The following is a 19,235-nucleotide window of genomic DNA, read 5'->3' as shown; positions in this document are numbered from 1 at the left end:
CCGTGGACCTGTGACATTACAAATGAGTCCTGTCCGGCAGATCGTATAAGTCGCTATTCCCGCGAAATTTTTCAAAGCTTGAACTATACCTAAAACCTCTGCACTTTGTAATTGTGAAATGGCTGATAACAAGGAAGACCTCGCCGCCTTGGGAGCTGGCAACCTCTTTGGTGTCAAAGGCATGGTTGCTGTCATCACTGGTGGTGGCTCAGGTGAGTCACTTGGGCGATAGCTTCATAGCTAACGTGAAATCGCTAATAATTCCAGGAATCGGTCTCATGATGGCGAAGGCCTTGGCAGCCAATGGTGCCGAAAAAGTCTACATCCTCGGTCGGCGCAAAGAGGTCCTGGAAGAAGCCGCGGCATCTGTGGGACCCAGACTCATCCCTCTGGTCTGCGATGTTAGTGACAAGAACAGCCTCAAGGAAGCAACCGCCGCCATTGAGAAGGAAGCCGGCTTTGTCAACCTTCTTGCCTGCAATGCTGGTGTCGGAGGACCCCAGGTCAAGGCCCCGACTCCCGAGATGACGGCTGAAGAATGGGCCGAGCAGCACCTTGCCCATGACACCGCTGACTACACACGAGTCTTTGATATCAACGTCACCTCTGTGTGGTACACCGCCATGGCTTTTGTGAAGCTGCTTGACCTTGGTAACAAGAAGGGAAACCTATCACAAAGCTCCCAGGTCGTCTCGACGAGTTCCATTGCCGCTTTCAACAAGATCGCTCCCGGTGGCTGGGCGTACGGCCAGTCCAAGGCAGCTGCGACATTGGTTATCAAGCAATTGTCAAGTAACCTGCCCCGTTGGAACATCAGAGCCAACTGTATTGCTCCTGGCCGTGAGTCTTCTTGCAAAAGTACCATTCAGATCCATACTGACCCCAAACTAGTGTTTCCGAGCGAAATGTCGGCTCCCATTGCCAAGCTTTACGCCGAGGATGGTAGTGTCCCCAAAGAAATGGTGCCTCTTCAAAGAATGGGCGATTCGCAAGACATGGCAGGCGTCATGTTGTACCTTGCCTCGAGAGCTGGTGCGTATTGTAACGGCGCGGTGATAACGGTGGACGGAGGTAGACTTGGAAACTTCCCTACCACATGGCATGCTTAGACTTTCTGTATCCACACGCCGGCCATGGGCCTTCCGAGACCCGCTGAGAGACGATAAGTGATTGTCGGTGCTGCCATTAGAGCGCTGCTACAAGTTTCAACTTAATCTTACTGCCAGGGCGTGATTTTGAGCCGCTATCGTGTGTCATTAATAGAGTCGAGAAGGTGCATAAGCCATAGAAAAGTAGACCACTACCTAGTAGTATGAAATACGTTACCAACCTCAACGCTGACAACAAGGACCCACGCACGCCGCAGCTCGGTGATTGTCGGTGAGAGGATGAGTGGGGCTTGTCTCACCTGGACCCAGTTCCGGAAATACGCCGGCTAGCGTCGTCACACTCAAGAGCAGCCCAGAAGCTAAGGAGAGGAGGAGGGGAAGAGAAAGCGCAGAGAAGTCGGAAAAGAAGCTCAGCATCCCTCCCCCACATTCTCTTCCCTGCCCTGTCCGGCTCATGCAAGTGGCTTAGCTTTCGGGCGCGCGACACCTTGTCTCTGCCCGCTTGCTCCAAGGCTCAAGCTGCGCGAAGCTCCGGCCTCGTCGCGATTCGAGTCCAGTGAGGTGCTCTGCTCTTTTTTTTTTTGTGCGAAATATTTGTTGTTCTGGACCATTCGACTGCGACCTGTCTGTCGCCCATTCTTTGACGTCGTTCTATCTGTTCCCATTACTATGGTCATTTGGGCAAGGAAACGCAGACCAAAATGGACGGAGACTGGGACGAGGTACGTTGAAGCTCATCGTCACCCCTCATTGCCCGTTGCGACGCACCATCGTCGCAAGCTTTGCACTTTCCCTCGTCCTGTCCCTAGCTTAGCTTGCGAATGTCGCGCGTCTCCTACGGTAGCCATACTTTTGAACTAACCGATTTCATGGCTGATAGGTCGCTCGCATCCCCTTTCCGCCTCCGGGCATCCACGCTGCGGCGACGCCCGTGTCGACCATGACCTTTGACACGGCTCAAGAGCTGTTGTGGACCGGGAACGACTATGTACGAGCCATTGAATCGATTTCAACCAAGGCCAAAGACTGATAATATTCTAGGGTCGCGTCACGTCGTTCTACCGCAGCGAGCTTCAGCGCTATACGTCCTTCAAGGCCCATACCTCATCCGACGGCCCGGTTAGACAAATACTCGTGAATGACAAGGGCGTCGTGGTACTAGGATCTCGAGATATCCACATGGCTTCGCGGAAAGGCCCTCCGATATGGCATATAAGGTGCGGGAGCCTAGATCCGACTCGTTGGAATTCTGCCTGACAGCATAAACGCAGACACGATGATATGAAAGACTTACGATGCATGAGTTTTACGTCCAAAGGGACGTCTGAAATTCTGGTTGCCGGGTTCCAGGACACCATGTTTGTGATCGACCTCGCTAAGGGAGAGGTGGTCAAGCAGGTCCGTTCGATGGCGGTGTTATGATGTGGACGCCTTGCTGATTAACCTAGGTTCCGACTACGTACTCATATAAGGTTATGAAGAAAAGCAGATACATCTGCGCCGCCACAGAGACAGGCACAGTCAACCTGATCGACGCGGCCAACTTCTCCGTCGTTAAGAGCTGGAACGCCCACTCCGCCTTGATCAGCGATATGGATGCTCAGCATGACTTCATCGTCACTTGCGGTTACTCACTACGGCAGGGACGAGATTACATGCTTGACCCGTTCTTGAATGTGTTTGATATCAAGAAAATGTCGTCCATGTCCCCGATTCCGTTTCCTGCTGGGGCTGCCTTTGTCAGAATGCACCCAAGAATGTCGACGACTAGTATTGTCATGTCCACGAGTGGACAGATGCACGTTGTTGACCTGATGAATCCGAACACTAGCAATGTGCGGCAAACCAACACGATGAACTACCTGACCATGTTCGAAATCGCACCATCTGGCGAAGCCGTGGCTCTGGTAGATGCGGATCACAATATACACATATGGGGTTCTCCTTCGAAACTCCGCTTCGTCGATTTCGCGTCTCAGACCGAATTCGCAACTCCGGAAGAGCCTCTACCTACGATAGAGTGGACTGCCGATACGTTAGTAACGCCTCTGTCCTGATCGCATGACATCGACATGTGCCATGATCACTGACCTAGTACCAGACCTCTCAACTCTGTTGGCATGCCGCATTATCGGGAGGCGCTGCTCTCCGCCTGGCCAGATCTTCTTTCTGATGTTGGGGCTCCTCCGACCAAACTGGAGCCACAGTTTGTTGCGGGCCTCAAACAGTCCGAATTTGGCCAATACGGACGGAATACACGCGGCCTTCGAAGGAATCAAGTTGAGGATACTCGGAACTTGGACAGAGGAAACGCTTCGGGAATTCTTGCGCCAAAGTTCCTCAGCGAGAAAGCAAGAGAGTTTGCCATGGCTACAGTCGGCAATGCAAGCGGTGACGAAAAGGTTGACGACGTTGCCCACTCTCTGATGCAAATGGAAATCGATCCTACTAAACAAGAGTGTCATCCGATGTACCGCAATGTTGAGATCAAGTACAGCAAGTTTGGTGTTGACGACTTTGACTTTGGGTACGTCAGCTTATCGCACTGAAATGGGGTTGCTTGCTAACCTTGTCCAGATTCTACAACAGAACGCAGTACTCTGGACTCGAGATCCATATCGCAAACTCATACGCCAACTCTTTACTGCAAGTCATGAACTTTACGCCTCTCATCCGAAATATGGCTCTCCAACACGCGGCCACTGCGTGTGTTACCGATACTTGTCTGTTGTGCGAACTGGGGTTCTTGTTCGACATGCTCCAAAAGGCCGAAGGTTCAATCTGTCAAGCAACCAATATGCTGAAGACACTCAGCCACCACCCCCAATGTCTGTGATTTAATTTCCTGTTTCTGCGGCGAATATTGACTGTTTCGTAGCCGCCGGCCTCGGCCTCCTTGAAGAAGAATCAAATGGCTCTACCTTAACGGTTATGCTGCAGGGACTGACGAGGTTCCTTTTGGAGAAGATTGTCCTAGATTATCGTTCCATGCCCCCTGGTTCGAACATGATGGAGCAGGTTCGTCAAATGCAGGCTGGAGAATATTGCTGTAGCTGACCGTGTCTAGATGCTCACGACTTCCGCAACGAGTTCAATTAGGTGTATCAACTGCAGGTTCGAATATACTCGTCCTGGATCGAATTTTGTCAACGATCTGATGTACCCACAAACAACGGGGACAGGGGTAAGTCCCAGCTACTGTGATCCTCGTCTGTGTTCTCAAGTGTGTTGGTTTTCGTCGTCGGATGTCGTAGCTCGCCTGTGGTCAGCGGCGCCAAATGCTTCGCCTCCTGATTCTTGGCTGAGATGTTCCCTTCCTGTTCAGGCGCTAATTGCTCACAGAAGAACGTCAGTCGGGGTCAGAAAGCGCCGAAAGTGACGTTTTCACAAATCCTGAAGTCAAGTGTCGAGAGAGAAACAACGTCAAAGGGTTGGTGTGGTCGGTGCCAGCGATACCAGACTATTGCAACTCGCAAGACCATCCACAATATCCCCGCCGTCTTCATGCTGAACACAGCAATCGGAAACTCGGAGCAACGGCGTTATTGGTCGACGCCCGGATTCCTTCCGGAAGAAATTGGCGTCATAGTAGACCACGGCCAGTTCTTCTGTTATGAGGGAGAGGATCTAAAACTCCACCTACAGCGCGGTATCCACAACATAACGGTGTATTCGCTGGTAGGTATGGCCATGAATATTGACCCAGGCCCGGGTCAAAAACCTCACCTGGTCGCAATGGCCAACGGTACGTTGTCCTCGTTGCTTGTGGAGTGGCGATGCTGACAAGTCGAAGTTGCCCATTCACAGCCAACCGCCCCGGCTACAAGTCACTGGCATTTGTTCAACGACTTTCTAGTTCGGTCTGTGAGCACTGAGGAAGCCCTTTCGTTCCACCCGCCGTGGAAGACACCATCGGTGATTGCTTTCCAAATCAAGGAAGCAAATAACAAGATCGATATGGATTGGAAGAAGAATATTGATACCTCTCTCCTTTATGAGGATAACAAGTTGGTTCCCTTCCCAAATGTGCCGTCATAGTTAGCCTGCTGACCCACCAAGCCCTCATAACGACGGAAAGACGTACCGAGCGCTCAATTCGGCGAGTGAAAGACCCGGACCAGAGAGCATCGTCGCTTTAGACACGGAGTTCGTCGCCGTCCGTCAGCCTGAAATCGAGATGAACTCCGATGGCGAAAGAGAGACAATTCGGCCGATCGTGTACGCCTTGGCTAGAGCTTCCGTTGTCCGGGGGCAAGGAGAGGACGAAGGTCTGCCGTTCATCGACGACTATATCTCGATTAGAGAGCCCATTGTTGACTATCTGACGTCGTACTCGGGTATAACTCACGATGATCTGGACCCCCGCATTTCCAAGCACAATCTCGTGCCGCTGAAGGTAGCCTACAAGAAGCTTTGGATTCTGCTAAACCTGGGCTGCAAGTTCCTCGGTCACGGCCTCAAACAGGATTTCAGAGTAATCAACATTCACATACCAAAGTCCCAGGTCATCGACACGATCGATCTGTTCTTCCTGAAGTCTCGCCTACGAAAGCTCTCGCTCGCATTCTTGGCATGGTACTTGTTGAAGGAAGACATCCAGCTGGAGACTCACGACTCGATCGAGGATGCTCGGACGGCGTTGAAGCTATATCGCAAGTATTTGGAGTTCGAGGATGCAGGTATCCTGGAACCGATGCTTCAAGATATCTACCGGGGCGGGCGAGACGTCAACTTCCGGCCGCCTGCTAGGAGCGGACAGGCCGCTGATGTCCAAAGAACAGATACGCCTCCTCCTTTACCTAACGATGCTCCCTCTACGCCGGGGGCCCCGGGAGGTGGAACATCAAGTGGCGGCTTCGGAGCGGGCTCAACTTGGACACCAGGGAAGGGTTCGCCTCTTCGGTGAGGGGTTCGAAACAACGCTGAGGGCTCATCGGTGGCAGAGCTTGTCCAGAAGACGCTTCTTCCAAAGTCGTTAGACAGCAGTATCAATAGAAAAGCAAATCTTCTTACTGATGATTGTCCCTTTGATTGTGGTCCTTGTTGCTGTCTAGCGGTGGTTCTGCCGATGCTCGTCAATCTTGTGCCGCAACCTATGGTTCGCTGATTCCAGGTGACGGCTCTTCCTTGACAGAGACTCGAGGACCAATCTCACAGAGCTTGAGACCATAGGAGCTACGCACTGTTCCTGGAGGAGGTAGGCGGCAGGCTCGATCCTAATGCCGGGGAAAGCGTCGCCGCTACGATGAGCAACCACGATGCCGCGGCGCAAGGGAATGAGCCCAAACTACATCGAAAGGAAGCTGGTAGTCTTGAGAGTACTTTGGAACAAATTTTGTATGCACCTCGATGCACGCTGCGATATGCCGCGATGATTTCTCCCGACGAAGGATGGCATCCCGTGGCCGAATCCGACCTATTCCTTCGGCTACCTCAACCGCACGGCAATGCGCGAGCATATCCAGCCATCAAATTGTTCCAATCGACCTGCTCCATCTTTTGAAACTAATTTTACGACGACGTCTCATCTGCGCGGCGATCATTCGATGCCAGAAGCCAGAAATCGACGATTCTCAGCCGGCCCTCGACGTCCCCTCGACTTACAACCGTCAATTTCACCCTCGACGCGGTATATCTCGCCACAATACACATTTTTCATCGGGAAAACTTGCACATGGGATCAAATAGACGTAATAAACACAATGATACGGTTTTAATCTCTTCATATTAGATTGCGCCTCCGTCATCCCATCTATCATACGGATTTCCTCCCATCTGTCAGTCCAGACGCGCCATCCCAATTAGGCCTAGCGGGTATCCGAGTACAGGCGCTACACCCTATTAGGCCTAGATTTCAGCCCTACGGGTCCATTCTGCAACCACCCCCTCAGGGGGTGAGCCATTTGGGCCAATCAGGTGTTACTGATCTGGGTGCACCGTCCGTCTACTTCTACCTCCCCTCCTCGAACCGCCCCCAATCCTCCTTCTTCCTTTCCTCTTCACGGTTTGATCGTTTGATGCTCTAGCTACGCTACGATGTCTTCTCTCTGCTTCTCGCCTGCTTCGGCTGCCGCCCGCCCGTCTGAGACCGGTCCGCAGTCCAGGGTTCAAGTCCCTGCCCCCGTTAACGCCAGCACCCTCGTGGCCTCGCTCGGTTCCCTCCTCCGCCGCGTCCCTCGCCTTCTCGCAGCCGCCGTCACAAGCGCTGTCCGCCCGATCCTGTAACTATTCACATCTTCAGCCTCGCTGGGTCTTTTGTCTTCTTGATGGCTAATCGGTCTTCTCTAGCCGGTACATCGGTACCCCGGCACCCCCCGTGATGCTTGCCCGTAGCTCGTCTCCTCGTCAACCCCAGACTGAAGCTACTCGGCCCTCGATCACGGTGTCGTCCTCTCTTGGTAAGTCCTCTTCTGGGGGCTTCTGTTCTCTGTTTACGGAGCCTGTTGTGCACGTAACCACTCCTCCTCCCCGTGGGCCTCCACATGGATGGACCCTGAGTATGTCTCATTACTTGGGGCCGGAATCCCGGATTAGTCCTTCTTCGGTTGGCTCTCCTTTGGTCAGGTCTCCTTCGCCTTCGGTTGGTTCTGCGTTTACGGCTCCTGTTGGACCTGTTTGCACTCCTCCCGGTCGGTCCCAGCATGGCTTCACCCTGAGTATGTCCCACTACTTAGGCCCTGAGTCCCGGGTTGGTTCTCTGCCTTTGGAAGGTTCCCCGTCTTTGGTCAGGTCTTCCTCGCCTTCGGTTGGATCTGTGGTTACGGCGCCTGTTGGCCCTGTTCGCACTCCTCCCCGTTTGTCCCCGCGTGGCTTCACTCTCAGTATGTCCCATTACTTTGAGTCTGTTCCCCGGGTCAGTCCTTCGTCTTCGGTTCGCTCTGCTTCTTCTGGTTCTCCAGGTTCTGGTTCGGTTTCCGTTTCTAACCTGGAGGATCCGTTTGTGGACGACACCGCTGACCCTGCTCTGGCTTCGCCCATCCCTCCTATGGTCTCGCCCATTCGACCTCCTCCTGACTTTGAACAGTTGATGGCCTTTGCCGACCGGCAAATCAACCTGGCCCGCGCTTACACCGCTAAGCATCGACCTGCCCCCGTCGCTGTTCCTGCTCCCAGGACCCCGGAACCAAGAACTCCAGAGCCTAGGACACCAGAGCCCTGGACGGCCTCTCCTATGACTTCCTCGCCTTCGGTGATTGCCCCCGTTGAGGAGTCTGGCTCGCTGTTCCGTGATCCGGTTGACCCGCCCTGTACGCCTCCGCCTCGTACTCCTCCTCCTCGTGAGATGGATACCCTCGACCGCAGCGTTGAACGGCAAAGGCTCCGGGCCCGCGAGCTCGGCGCAGAGGCCAAGGCGAAGTTTGCGCAGATCCGGTCTCTCCTGGCGGATTGGCCTGCGCCCCAGAGGCGGTACGCGCCCTCTTACGACTACAGCACGGACTCGCCTACGCCGCACACCATCTCCAACTGGGACTCGACCTTGGAAGAGGATCGGGTTTCGGAATACTCCTGGACCAAGGGCGCCTTCCCTGTCGCCTCTCCTGAGCTCCCTGGAGCTCTGGCAGAGTGGGATTCGCCGGCCGCCTCGCCTGTGTATTCTGCATCCCCTGTCGCTTCCTCTTCTGGTTCCGTTGGCTCGTCTGGTTCAGTTGGCTCGTCTGGTTCCGTTGGCTCGTCTGGCACCGCTGGCTCCTCTGGTTCCCGTGGATCATCTGGATCATCTAGTTCTTCCGGCTCTCATGATATCTCTGGTTCCACTGGCTCCTCTGGGTCTGGTGGCTCCTCTGGGTACTTTGCGTCTCCCGGATCTACCGAATCTTTCGGTACTTCCAGCTTTCTTGGGTCCCCTGGTTCTTCTGGTTCTGCCGAGGAATCTGGATCAATCTCTTCCTTGCTGGAGCTTTATGGTCCTCGTTCGCCTGTGCCTGCGCCTGTTCCTGTGCCCGTTCCTGCGCCCGAGCCTGAGTTTGACCTGGTCACGTCCACGATCACGACCCAGCCCAAGGGCATGAAGGCGGTCACCCTCAAGATCACCCGCCGCGTTCCTCGGGTTAGGCCTTAGGCCCTAGGTTCTTGTTGGCTCCTTCTTCTTGGTTACTGGTCTTGGTCACTGGTCTTGGTCACTGGTCTCGGATCTGGTATTGGTTTGTTTTGTTGTGTTTGCTTCTTCCCTTTTGGCTCTAGGAGCCGTTGAGGGATCTTGTTTTGTTTTCTGTTTTGCTCACTCCCCCACTCTCGTTCGCCCCCCCTTTTGGCCAGCTAACTTCGATAGGTCCCTCGTTCGGGAGGGTCATTGTACTCCCGCTCTCGTGATCTAACTTCTGTCTCATCTATTTATCTATCTATTTACTATATATCTCAATATGCTTGCTACATAGAACATGTCAGCGATATCTGTAAGTCTCCCCCCTCCACCCCTAAACTATCTCAGCCCGCTAACTCTGAGTATGCCTACTTAGATCCAACGATTGAACTCGATATAATGGTAGGCTTTTCTTCTTTCTCTATTACCTCTTGCGTAGACTAATTTTCCTTCATTTCGACACGATCTGCTGGACTGGCTATAGTAAACTTGGTTGTCATGGTAAGCAATCCTTTGGTCTTTCTCTGTTCCTGTGGGCTTTGACTAACTCTCAACAACCTTCAACAGATGTCATCGTACTCGTCAAAAAAAAGGTAGAACAGCATGGCAAGCCATTCGGTTCTGTCTGCTGTAACTTCAACTAACTTTGAGTAAACCTCGCAACTTTTGTAGCAAGAGTCAATTGCGTAATGTAAGCACACTCCTTTCATCTTGTCTTGTTTTCATTGTCTAATGTAATCGACATGTCCATAGGGAAGAATTTCTCTTCGTCACCATCCGTCCAAGGCATTCAACCGGTATCTCGACGTAGACAAACCAAGGGACGTGGCAGATCTTCCGCTGAGTGCTGACATGACTATTTTGCTGGCTGCCATTGCCTCTCCTCTGCCTGCCTCTTTTGCACTGTTTCACCCAACCTACCTCGAGACATGATACAGCCAGACGTATAGGTGCCAACTTGATGCTTGAAAATGCAGTTTGCTACAGTCCGTGGCTGAGCCTTTTGACAATAACACCGAATCTACCTATCCTCGCTGCGTCTTGGAACATGGCGGCAGGCCTCAAGCATGAGTTGTGATCATGAAGTAGTATGAATACCCTCTGTCGCAATGAAGATGGGAAGCAGCTTTTTATCGACCAGAGATGTCTTTTCTCACCAACCTGCAAGCCGCTCTTGTCGGATGGCATCGTGGGCGTTATCAAGGCCTTTGATCTTGTCGTAGAATGATGTGGTGAATTTGGTTGCACGCGCTGTCAGAGCCGAAGGCGGGTGACGGTGAAGCCCATGACGCATATAGGCACACTGGCATGGTAAGATTAAGTAAGTACTCATTGTGATGTGGAAACGAGTGAGTCCGAGGCGAGAATGGTTGCTACGGTGTGCTGCTCGTCAGCTTGCAGTCTTGTAGCCCACAAGCTACAGTCACAGACGATATCTCGCTCGGCCACTCGTTTCTTCCAGGGCCCCGTCACCTGAGGGCCGTCTGTGATCATTTGAGGTTTCTAGAGCAGCTGTGCGGTTCTATGAAAGATATGGCGCGGACTATACATACATTGGATGCCTAATGTGAGTATACAAGATGGCTTCCCCTTCCATCAGACGTGATGCGATGACAGGGCCAAACTGTAGTTTGCCGACTGGATTTTCAACCCCAAGCGACATATTTTGTATATACCGCTTAATATCCTCAATTTTCCCTTAAATCTGAGACAGCATCATCCATACATATCGCCTCCCCCTAAAGAAAAAAAAAGAAAAAAAAGGGAAATTGAGGACTACAACGATTTTATTGTCAAATCATCGGGAGACGAAATGGTGTAAGTCATGCAGTGCTTGGCACTCCAGGCTCTTGGGGAAATGTAGAACATACCTATGCAGCGGTTTCGAGATGTTCCACAGCAGAGCAGTACAATCAAGTAGGCAGAGCAAAAGCTATGATGTAAGAAAGGTACCAAATTGGACCTTAACCATCGCGTGCTGCCTTGCGGTCTAATCGACACTTTGCCGAGCCAAGTTGCCGTAGAAGGCGGAGGAAATATGCCTAAACACTAACATGGCCCATCCCGGGCTGCCTCCCAGCCAAGAGACGAGCCGCAAGAAGCGATGGCATTACAACGTAGCCGATTTCATGAACCGCGTGAAGGATGAAGGCTCCGGCTAGGCCATGGGCTATTCACGTTTGAGGCCCTCCACTCTCCTTTCCGGGGGAGCCCAGTCCGGGTCTGGAAAAGCCCGCATCTCTCAAAGGCCTGGATCACGGGCGCGTCCTAAAGTCTCAAGCCGAGATGATGAGGATGAGCGAGGGTTTTCGGCTTAAGGATATGAAAGGTGCGGGAGTGGCCGGGTTGTGACGGGGTGGGGTCAAGCGATTGGACGAGATTATGAGATTGTGAGCACCATGGTGACTGATCCAGGTAGGAAAGCAAATAAGGGAGAGAACGAAGTTCATTTTGGGTGTTATTGGTGGTGATGCCTGATCTGGGGCGCCAGTGTATCATTCCACGTATCCAAGAAGATGATTTGCTAAGGGGGCTGGTTGACGATACTGCGACTCTGTTAGTCCATGAATGTAGGCTCAGCGATAACCGAGCTGAAGTGCCATCCCGGCTTCTCAGGGTCGAGTAGCCGGAATACGGAAGATCTCTTTTGGGACGTTTTGAGCTATTGGTGCATAGCTACGTAGTGCGGCTCATCAAATATGCAGTTCAATCATGTCAAACCAGGGGTCCGAGACAGATTGTGTAGTGTATGATGTATGTACGAATAGACAAGCAAGCGGTCAGCAGCATCGGAACCACGCCCGGTGGGTGAAGTCGAATCGTGCATCTCAATTCCACTTCTTCTTGGGACGGACAAGCGTCATCCCGCGGGATGGAGGGGCCGCGCATGGAACTGAGCGCTAGGATGTTTGCTCGGTTGGCAAGACTGGGCGGTACCTGAGGTTCCTGACAATTCCGCTCCAGGGAATAGAAGGCCGAGTGCATATACCATGGTTTTTTTTGTTCCTTTTGGAAGATACAGATTGACTCATTGAGAGAGATGCCGTTTGGCGTTTCCGGACCGGGGATAGTGAGCTCGGATTCACTCGGGACGAATTTCCGGCAAATGGATGGATCGTGGAATCGATGGTACCAAGCACTCAAGCAAGCAGAGAGGAACTACGAGTTGGTAGAGAGAGCAAGGGATAGGTGGTTTTTCCACCAGTGCCGTGGCGGGTTACCGAGCTTTCGGGAATAACAGCAGAGCGGCGCACGGGCGTCAGGTTGCCAAATTAGACCCTAGAGAGGCCAAGGATACGCAAGTGAGGAAGTGAAGCTATCTCACTCGCGTCTTCGCTTTTACGGCGAAATTGTTGAAGACGCCGATAAAAGCCAAGAGAGAGGCTTTGCGGTGTTTTCTTTCAAGCAATGAAATCTGATTCGTGTTTATTCGGAGGGGGATCTTCCCTAATGTCTTGAACCGCGACTTTCCGTTGCGGCATCGGCACATTTCATACAAACTCGTTGGACAGCCATAGCCGAATTATCGTTGATGGACATGATAGAGTTTGGGGGTTCTAAGCAGGTTGCAAGGGATGGCTGGCCCGCCGTCCAAGGCGCTGGCATGGCTGCGTCGTCCGTATCATCCAGCGGTTGAGGGCCGAGGGCGGCTCGCCGTTGCGGACGATCCCGCTTCGTTGGGGAGCAAATTGGATGCTGCAGGGCTGCGGTAGCTCAACAGCTTCACATGTCTTTCCGTTCAAGCTCGAGTAGAGAGCTGTAGGACATGATACGGGAATAAGGTCTTTGGGGTCGAAGCACCTTATCAGAGTTAGCACTAGCGGTTGGCCGTACTCTGTCTGTCAAAGAGACAACAGGCCCAAAATCTTGAGTGAACTCAATGGTTCCCAATTCCAACAAGGTGCCTCTCGGTGAGACACAGCGGGCTGAAGGGGAGTAGGCGTGGCCCCAACGGACGGATTCAACAGAGCGCATGGCATTTGGATGTCGTTTCGGTGAGGCAAGGTCAGTCGAGGGGTAGAGGCCGAGGTGTGAGGCCAATCACGTTGGTCTATCAAGCTGTGACGAAATGAGACATTCTGAGTGGATAGCTTGGTGCATGAGATATAGGGGCAGCATAGCCATAACGTACGGAGTAGAGGCTAGGTACTCGAGCCCAGCCAGTCTTGAAGGTTGGAATTAAATCAATTGCGGAACAGCTCTTCTCACACGAGAATCCGGGCGCCAAGTGCGCTTGTTTGGCGAGCACAGGGGAGCGAAACCAGCTACACTACGTCACCCCAAGGCGTCTGTCTGTCTGGGGGAAGGAGCCCACGTTTGATGCTCTGCTTCCTCTCCAGTCTCCTTCTCAGAGAGAAATAGGAGGCAAGAAAGACCAACTAGGTAGGTGATGTAAAGGAAAGTATGGCTACCTTACAATCATGGTCTTTCCGAGGATTGGAAAGAACTTAGGTTGACTGCTTGGTCTTGCCGTTTGAAGCTGAGCAGTAAGGTAAGGTACCTAGGTAGGTCATCAAGTGACCCAAGCACCAAGCACCAGCACCAAGCACAAGCTCTTATCGATACCAGGCACGTGTGCAGTTACATAAGCTGATTAAAATGGGTCTCTCTACACATGGAGCGTATAGTAGTCCGTGCTTATCCACTACCCCGCATTCCTGCAGCCGGTGGCAGCGAGCACGAGCAGTTCGCAGGCCAGTCCCAGACGAGAACAGCGTGCTCTCTGCAAATCCATCCCATCTGCCAGACGTCGAGCTGCGACTTGCTGCTCCCACCTTATTCTTTATGCTCTTGTTGAAGTCGCAGCAACTCGATGCGATGGCGAGTGACCTTTACCCCAACTTTGCTCAAGTACCTCGACCAAATGCAACGGCTTCATCGGCATCGTCGGGGCTTTCTCGTCTGCCCTCGGGAGGACGAAGGGAAAGCCAAATGAGCAGCCAAGGAGCAAGGGAGCTGGTCGTATCCTGTCTCGATGCCAACGCAATTCGATACCAAACACAGGGAACGGTATCAACATCCAAAACCTATTGCACCACAGGAATCAGAACGCGACCACGAAACGCATGGCAATCTATCTAATTCGGTTCCCATCTGCCTTGTTTCTTCCACCGCTTTTCATTCTCCCGCACCAGCCATTAATCGCCTCGGCCACCACGCGCTACATTATTTGCACGCCATCCATCAGCCATCTATCTCTTCCTCATCCGCGGCGTTTCCCTTGTCCGTGTCGATGCGGAGCAATCCAAGCCATCTCGAAAGGAACAACCAACCAGCCTTCTCTGTCACCGTCTCAGCAGGTACTTGGACATGACTGCTGCTGCTGCTGCTGCTGCTATCAAATTCACCTCAGTCACACCGGCAAACCCCCGCCAGCCTAGCAGCCCGAAGTCAGCCAACGATCGACACCCGTTTCATTACTGTCGTGCCGTCATCCAAGCCCAGGCGAAGCCAGGCACCGTCTCACCCAGTCTTTGCCGCCAATAAGGTAGGTATTACTCTGAGAAAATAAGGCAAGACGTGTCACAACTCGCAGACAGACAGACACGGCCTAAGAAGACTCGACTGCGCAAGGGGTTGCATTCTCCCACGGCGCAAACATAGCCGCCGTCTACCTTGAGCACCTCGCTGTCGCAGTCGTTCGTTCCGCTCCAATCTGCTCAGATTGTCAGGAGATTTCCTCTCCTGATGGCGCCCATGGTGACGTTTCCATTGTCGGTCCTCAATGTTCCCCTCTGCACCAAACATCCACCGATGTGCATGTCGTCCCGATACCTCCATTCAGATTGCCCAGCTTTCACTTTGCTGCAGCACAAAGCAGGTCGAAAGGATGTTCCCGAGATTCGAGCGATTCCCCAGGTATCCATCCATTCCACCCTGTAACCTGTCCCATCCCATTTTACTCCATCCAGCCATCCATCCATCCATCTCTCTACGTATGACTACACAGTACTTGGACAAGAACGGGCCAGCCACGCCCCCTCATTGCCTCCGACACGTTGATGGATGAGGTGTGCCGAAACCATTCAACCCCGCATCCGGACGGCACCAGACAGACGCGACAGACAATGCGCCTGGCTTCGCAACTACGCCCTCTCGTTGGTGAAATCCCCAAATCCTCATTGGCGCGTTACCTCCCCAGCCAGGGACAACGCCGCTTGGATGGGAGGGTGGGAAGCTTTTAGTCGTAGTGTACCTCTCGTCTTTGGAGCTTGAAGGGGGGCTGGCATGTCTCTGCTGGCTAATACCTCGTAGTCCAATGGTCGAATGACCGACTGACCGACTGTGACCCTGTGTATGTGAACTGGCATACCGACAATGCCTTTCATGTACTGGGTAGAGAGGTACTTGCCTGGTCATCAACACCAAGTATCTCTCTCCTCCATGCCGTCTCGGACACCAGGATCAGCCAAGGTAAGTGGCACAAGGCATGTGTCTCCCTCATAAATATATCGACACCATGGCCTTGACTCCGCACGAGAAACCCATCTCTCACACCATCCATACTTCTTGTCTGTTCCGTACCAAGGTACTGCACTCATCGCTCTCGTCCATCCGTCCCATTTGAGACGTAAAAGCTACATACATCTCGATCAGAGTTGAAAGCCTCGGTCCTCCTCCAAACAACACACAGAAGCAAGGCTACTGCTGGAATCGATCAACGGCTTCCAATCCGCCTTCCTCTACTAGCCCAGCTGGGAGCAGCTACTGCCGAACGTTGATCGTCCCGAGAACCACCTGACATCTTGAGGCACCCAAGCTACCGTCAACTCCCGAAGAAAACCACCCATCCACGAGCAAAGAAGGAATTACTTGGACTCGTCTCTACCTACGGGCCACCGCATCTTCACAAGCTTTGCGACTACCTTGCTATCTAACTTGCCTCTTTTGCCGCAACTTGCTTATTTGCTTGCTCATCCGACTCGTCTTTCTCTCGGCCTTCACCTTCACCCTCTCCTCTCTGACCTCAAAGCAAGCCATAAACCCAACCCCGCCCTCCTCTCCTTTTACTACTTCAGCATTTCCCCAACGGCTGCACGCGACCTCGAATCAAACATCAGTCTTTGGGCAGAGTCATTGCGACGCTTATTCGGCACTCTTATACCTTGTATCGACTGCAAAAGGTCAAACCAGTAGCTGGACGATAACCAACCCACACAACAAGACATCTCTTCTCTGTGTAAGTCAAAACGTTCGAGCCAACGTCGGTCCTCTCTCAATGTGTCTCGAGAGCTTTCATTGGGGACGCGAGGCGTTCAACAAGGGCGTTTGAGCTAATCCCATCTCCTTCTCTCTCATTCCCCTCAACCCCACCCCCGCTGCGGCTTTGCTCTTTGCAGTCGACCCGGCATTCTTCTACCAATCTACCTACCCTACCTGGCTCTGCATAGTATGCAAGTCCGAGACCCTTGCACATCTCCAGCTCAAAGCTCTTCTAGCTCCAGCTCCAGCTCCAGCCCAAGCCGGCACCTTTCACTTGCGATCCACCTCTTTCCGCCTTACACCAACCCACCTTGCCCTGCGTCTTACTCTCTCCTCCATCTCCCCCCTCCACTGGTCCAAATCATCTCCGGCCTAGTGCGGAACACCCCCCTCTTCTCACTCACCGTCGTCGAACCTCTTTTCCACTTACATGGGAAGCGGAACACCTTAACCACGGCTGCATCCACCCGGAGCTACCCCCCGTCCCTATCTTTTCCGATGACATATCCCTCGCCCCCACCGCCTCATCATCCAGGCCGATGAGACCCGGGACCGTCACCTCGGTCACTGCCTCTAGTTCCGCCGGATGCCCAACCCTTGTCTCGTTCAGCATTTACTCTACGCCGAAGCCCACGCACTTGCACTACACCACTCATCTGCATACCCTGTCCAACGTGCGCCCGTTTCTGCATGTGGGACTTGCCATAGCCCAAATGTGGAATTGCGTCTTTGCGTCCCGTCTCATGCTTTTGTTGGACCCCCACCGGATCTGGTCCTCGTTCGAACTGACCGGGGGGGTGTCTTAACATTGGTATTTGGCAGGCACGGAAGAATGAGGGAGCTCTCTCTCATACTATAAAGCTACCTGTGAAACCTCTTGGATCGAACGTTGGCTAACTAGTGTCCTCTCTCTTTCTCTTTGACAGCTCCCCTGCCTCTCAAGCTACCTCTTCCACTGTCTACCCGAAGCGGCTATTATCCTCGACGACCTCACCAACTTACACCGAGTTGGATACTTGAGCATACTGTGATTCAGTCCTACTTAAATACCCACCATCATGAGCTCTTCATCTATCAAGCAGGCAGCTGAGGCCGCACGAACTCGCACTTCAGAAGTTCTCAAGGGAGATGGTGCCGCTGTCGCCAACGACTTCCTCCACACTCCTGTCATGAGGGCAGCGTTGCCCTTCATCAATGGCGGTATCAGCGGTATGGTAGCCACCTCTGTCATTCAGCCCGTCGACATGATCAAGGTCCGCATCCAGCTCGCTGGCGAAGGTGTTGCCGGAGGACCTAAGCCTACACCATTGTCAGTTACCCGAGAAATTCTTGCCAGCGGAAAGGCCCTCGACCTCTACACCGGTCTGTCGGCTGGTCTCCTGCGCCAAGCTGTCTACACAACGGCCCGCTTGGGCTTCTTTGACACCTTCATGGGCAAGCTCGGCCAACGCGCCAAAGAACAGGGAAGCGCTATTGGCTTCAAGGAACGTGCCACCGCAGGTCTCGCAGCCGGAGGTCTTGCCGCCATGATCGGAAATCCCGCCGACCTTGCCCTCATCCGCATGCAGAGTGACGGACTGAAACCCCTTGCTGAGCGCAAGAACTACAAGAGTGTCATTGACGCTCTCTCAAGCATTGCAAAGTCTGAAGGTGTCGCCGCTCTCTGGGCTGGTGCCGCCCCCACGGTCGTGCGTGCTATGGCTCTCAACTTCGGTCAGCTCGCCTTCTTCAGCGAGGCCAAGGTGCAGCTCAAGCAGAACACGCAACTGTCCTCTCAAGTCCAGACTCTCACCGCCAGTGCCATTGCCGGGTTCTTTGCCAGTTTCTTCTCCTTGCCCTTCGACTTTGTCAAGACCCGCCTGCAGAAACAGTCCAAGGGACCCGATGGCAAACTCCCGTACAAGTCAATGGCCGACTGCTTTGCAAAGGTGGCTAAGCAGGAGGGCGTGATGCGCTTCTACCGCGGTTTCGGTACTTACTACGTCCGCATTGCTCCCCATGCGTAAGTGGACCATCTCAACCCCGTGTGCCCGTGTTTTAGGTACCTAGTTTGTATGCTAACAATAGTGCGTTTCCAACAGAATGGTAACACTCATTGTTGCCGACTACCTTGGCTTCATCACCAAATAGACGGAATACGAAGAACACGAACACGACTCTCATTCAACCGCCGGCGCCCTCGAGGTTTCAGTTGTCTCGAATATTTCTTGTGGTCGGAGTGCAGCAGAGCATAGCCTCCACTCCGAGCCAATTGGGCATCGCATTCTGATTAGTCATTCTTAATGACCCGGCGCTCTCGGTGTTATTGCAAGTTGGATTTTCTAGGAGGTAAATAGTATTACGCTTTGGGTTTATATCAATGGTTTGGACAAGGAAACAAGACGAAAGAGAGGCATACAGACGTACATAGCTCCGTCGGGCCGTTGAAAGGGCATTGGCGGGTGTATGACCCCCCACGCTTTTTGGGGATCGAATAAAGAAGAATTCAGCCATGTCTGCGTGCCTCTTGGTGAATCTGCATGTGCGTGCCTGCGCATGTGAAACCTTTTTTCTTTTTTTCTTTTGGGAGCGGGTGGGGGTTGAGTGCCAATGATGGTGTTTGTGTGTCCCTCAACATTGTCTGTGTGAGCCAGCTGCATGCCTTTGGTGAGATTTTGGTCTGAGCGGATGCTTACCTTAGTCGAGGCAGCTGTTTACCTGCGCTAGACCAAGTACCTGTATCTGTCGAGTGAGTTCCAGTAGAGGCTGAGGTGTGCAGAGTCTCTCCTTAGTCCATTGGGTTTCACTGAGCTCACCAGCTGAGATGTGTACCTTTATGTTCATCTTTTTATCATATTTTTTTT

General features: G+C 52.9%; 4 protein-coding genes across 4 annotated transcripts; all 4 read left to right on the top strand.

The window, feature by feature from the left end:
* Positions 1–118: 118 nt before the first annotated feature.
* On the top strand, positions 119–1,109 carry N0V96_012116 (uncharacterized protein; the record flags this gene model as incomplete). Its single annotated transcript, XM_053198443.1, has 3 exons — positions 119–212; positions 268–840; positions 892–1,109. 3 exons carry the CDS (start codon positions 119–121, stop codon positions 1,107–1,109), a joined length of 885 nt encoding a protein of 294 aa, XP_053044097.1.
* A 701-nt stretch (positions 1,110–1,810) lies between these two features.
* On the top strand, positions 1,811–6,015 carry PAN2 (poly(A)-specific ribonuclease; the record flags this gene model as incomplete). The annotated part of the gene is made up of 12 exons (XM_065759508.1): positions 1,811–1,831; positions 1,990–2,097; positions 2,151–2,326; positions 2,381–2,507; positions 2,558–3,144; positions 3,211–3,636; positions 3,687–3,937; positions 3,988–4,127; positions 4,177–4,293; positions 4,452–4,854; positions 4,903–5,116; positions 5,169–6,015. The coding sequence occupies 12 exons, from the start codon at positions 1,811–1,813 to the stop codon at positions 6,013–6,015; spliced, it is 3,417 nt and encodes a 1,138-aa protein (XP_065611891.1).
* A 1,917-nt stretch (positions 6,016–7,932) lies between these two features.
* On the top strand, positions 7,933–9,168 carry N0V96_012114 (uncharacterized protein; the record flags this gene model as incomplete). The annotated part of the gene is made up of 1 exon (XM_053198440.2): positions 7,933–9,168. One exon carries the CDS (start codon positions 7,933–7,935, stop codon positions 9,166–9,168), a length of 1,236 nt encoding a protein of 411 aa, XP_053044094.1.
* Positions 9,169–17,450: 8,282 nt separating this feature from the next.
* MIC33 (putative mitochondrial 2-oxoglutarate/malate carrier protein) lies at positions 17,451–18,522 on the top strand (the record flags this gene model as incomplete). Its single annotated transcript, XM_053198439.1, has 2 exons — positions 17,451–18,394; positions 18,474–18,522. 2 exons carry the CDS (start codon positions 17,451–17,453, stop codon positions 18,520–18,522), a joined length of 993 nt encoding a protein of 330 aa, XP_053044093.1.
* Between the last annotated feature and the right edge of the window lie 713 nt (positions 18,523–19,235).

This window comes from Colletotrichum fioriniae, assembly GCF_027942845.1.
Source record: "Colletotrichum fioriniae strain IMI 355084 chromosome Unknown scaffold_21, whole genome shotgun sequence".
NCBI classification, from domain to species: Eukaryota; Fungi; Ascomycota; class Sordariomycetes; order Glomerellales; family Glomerellaceae; genus Colletotrichum; species Colletotrichum fioriniae.
This window is presented reverse-complemented; position numbering and strand designations above follow the sequence as displayed.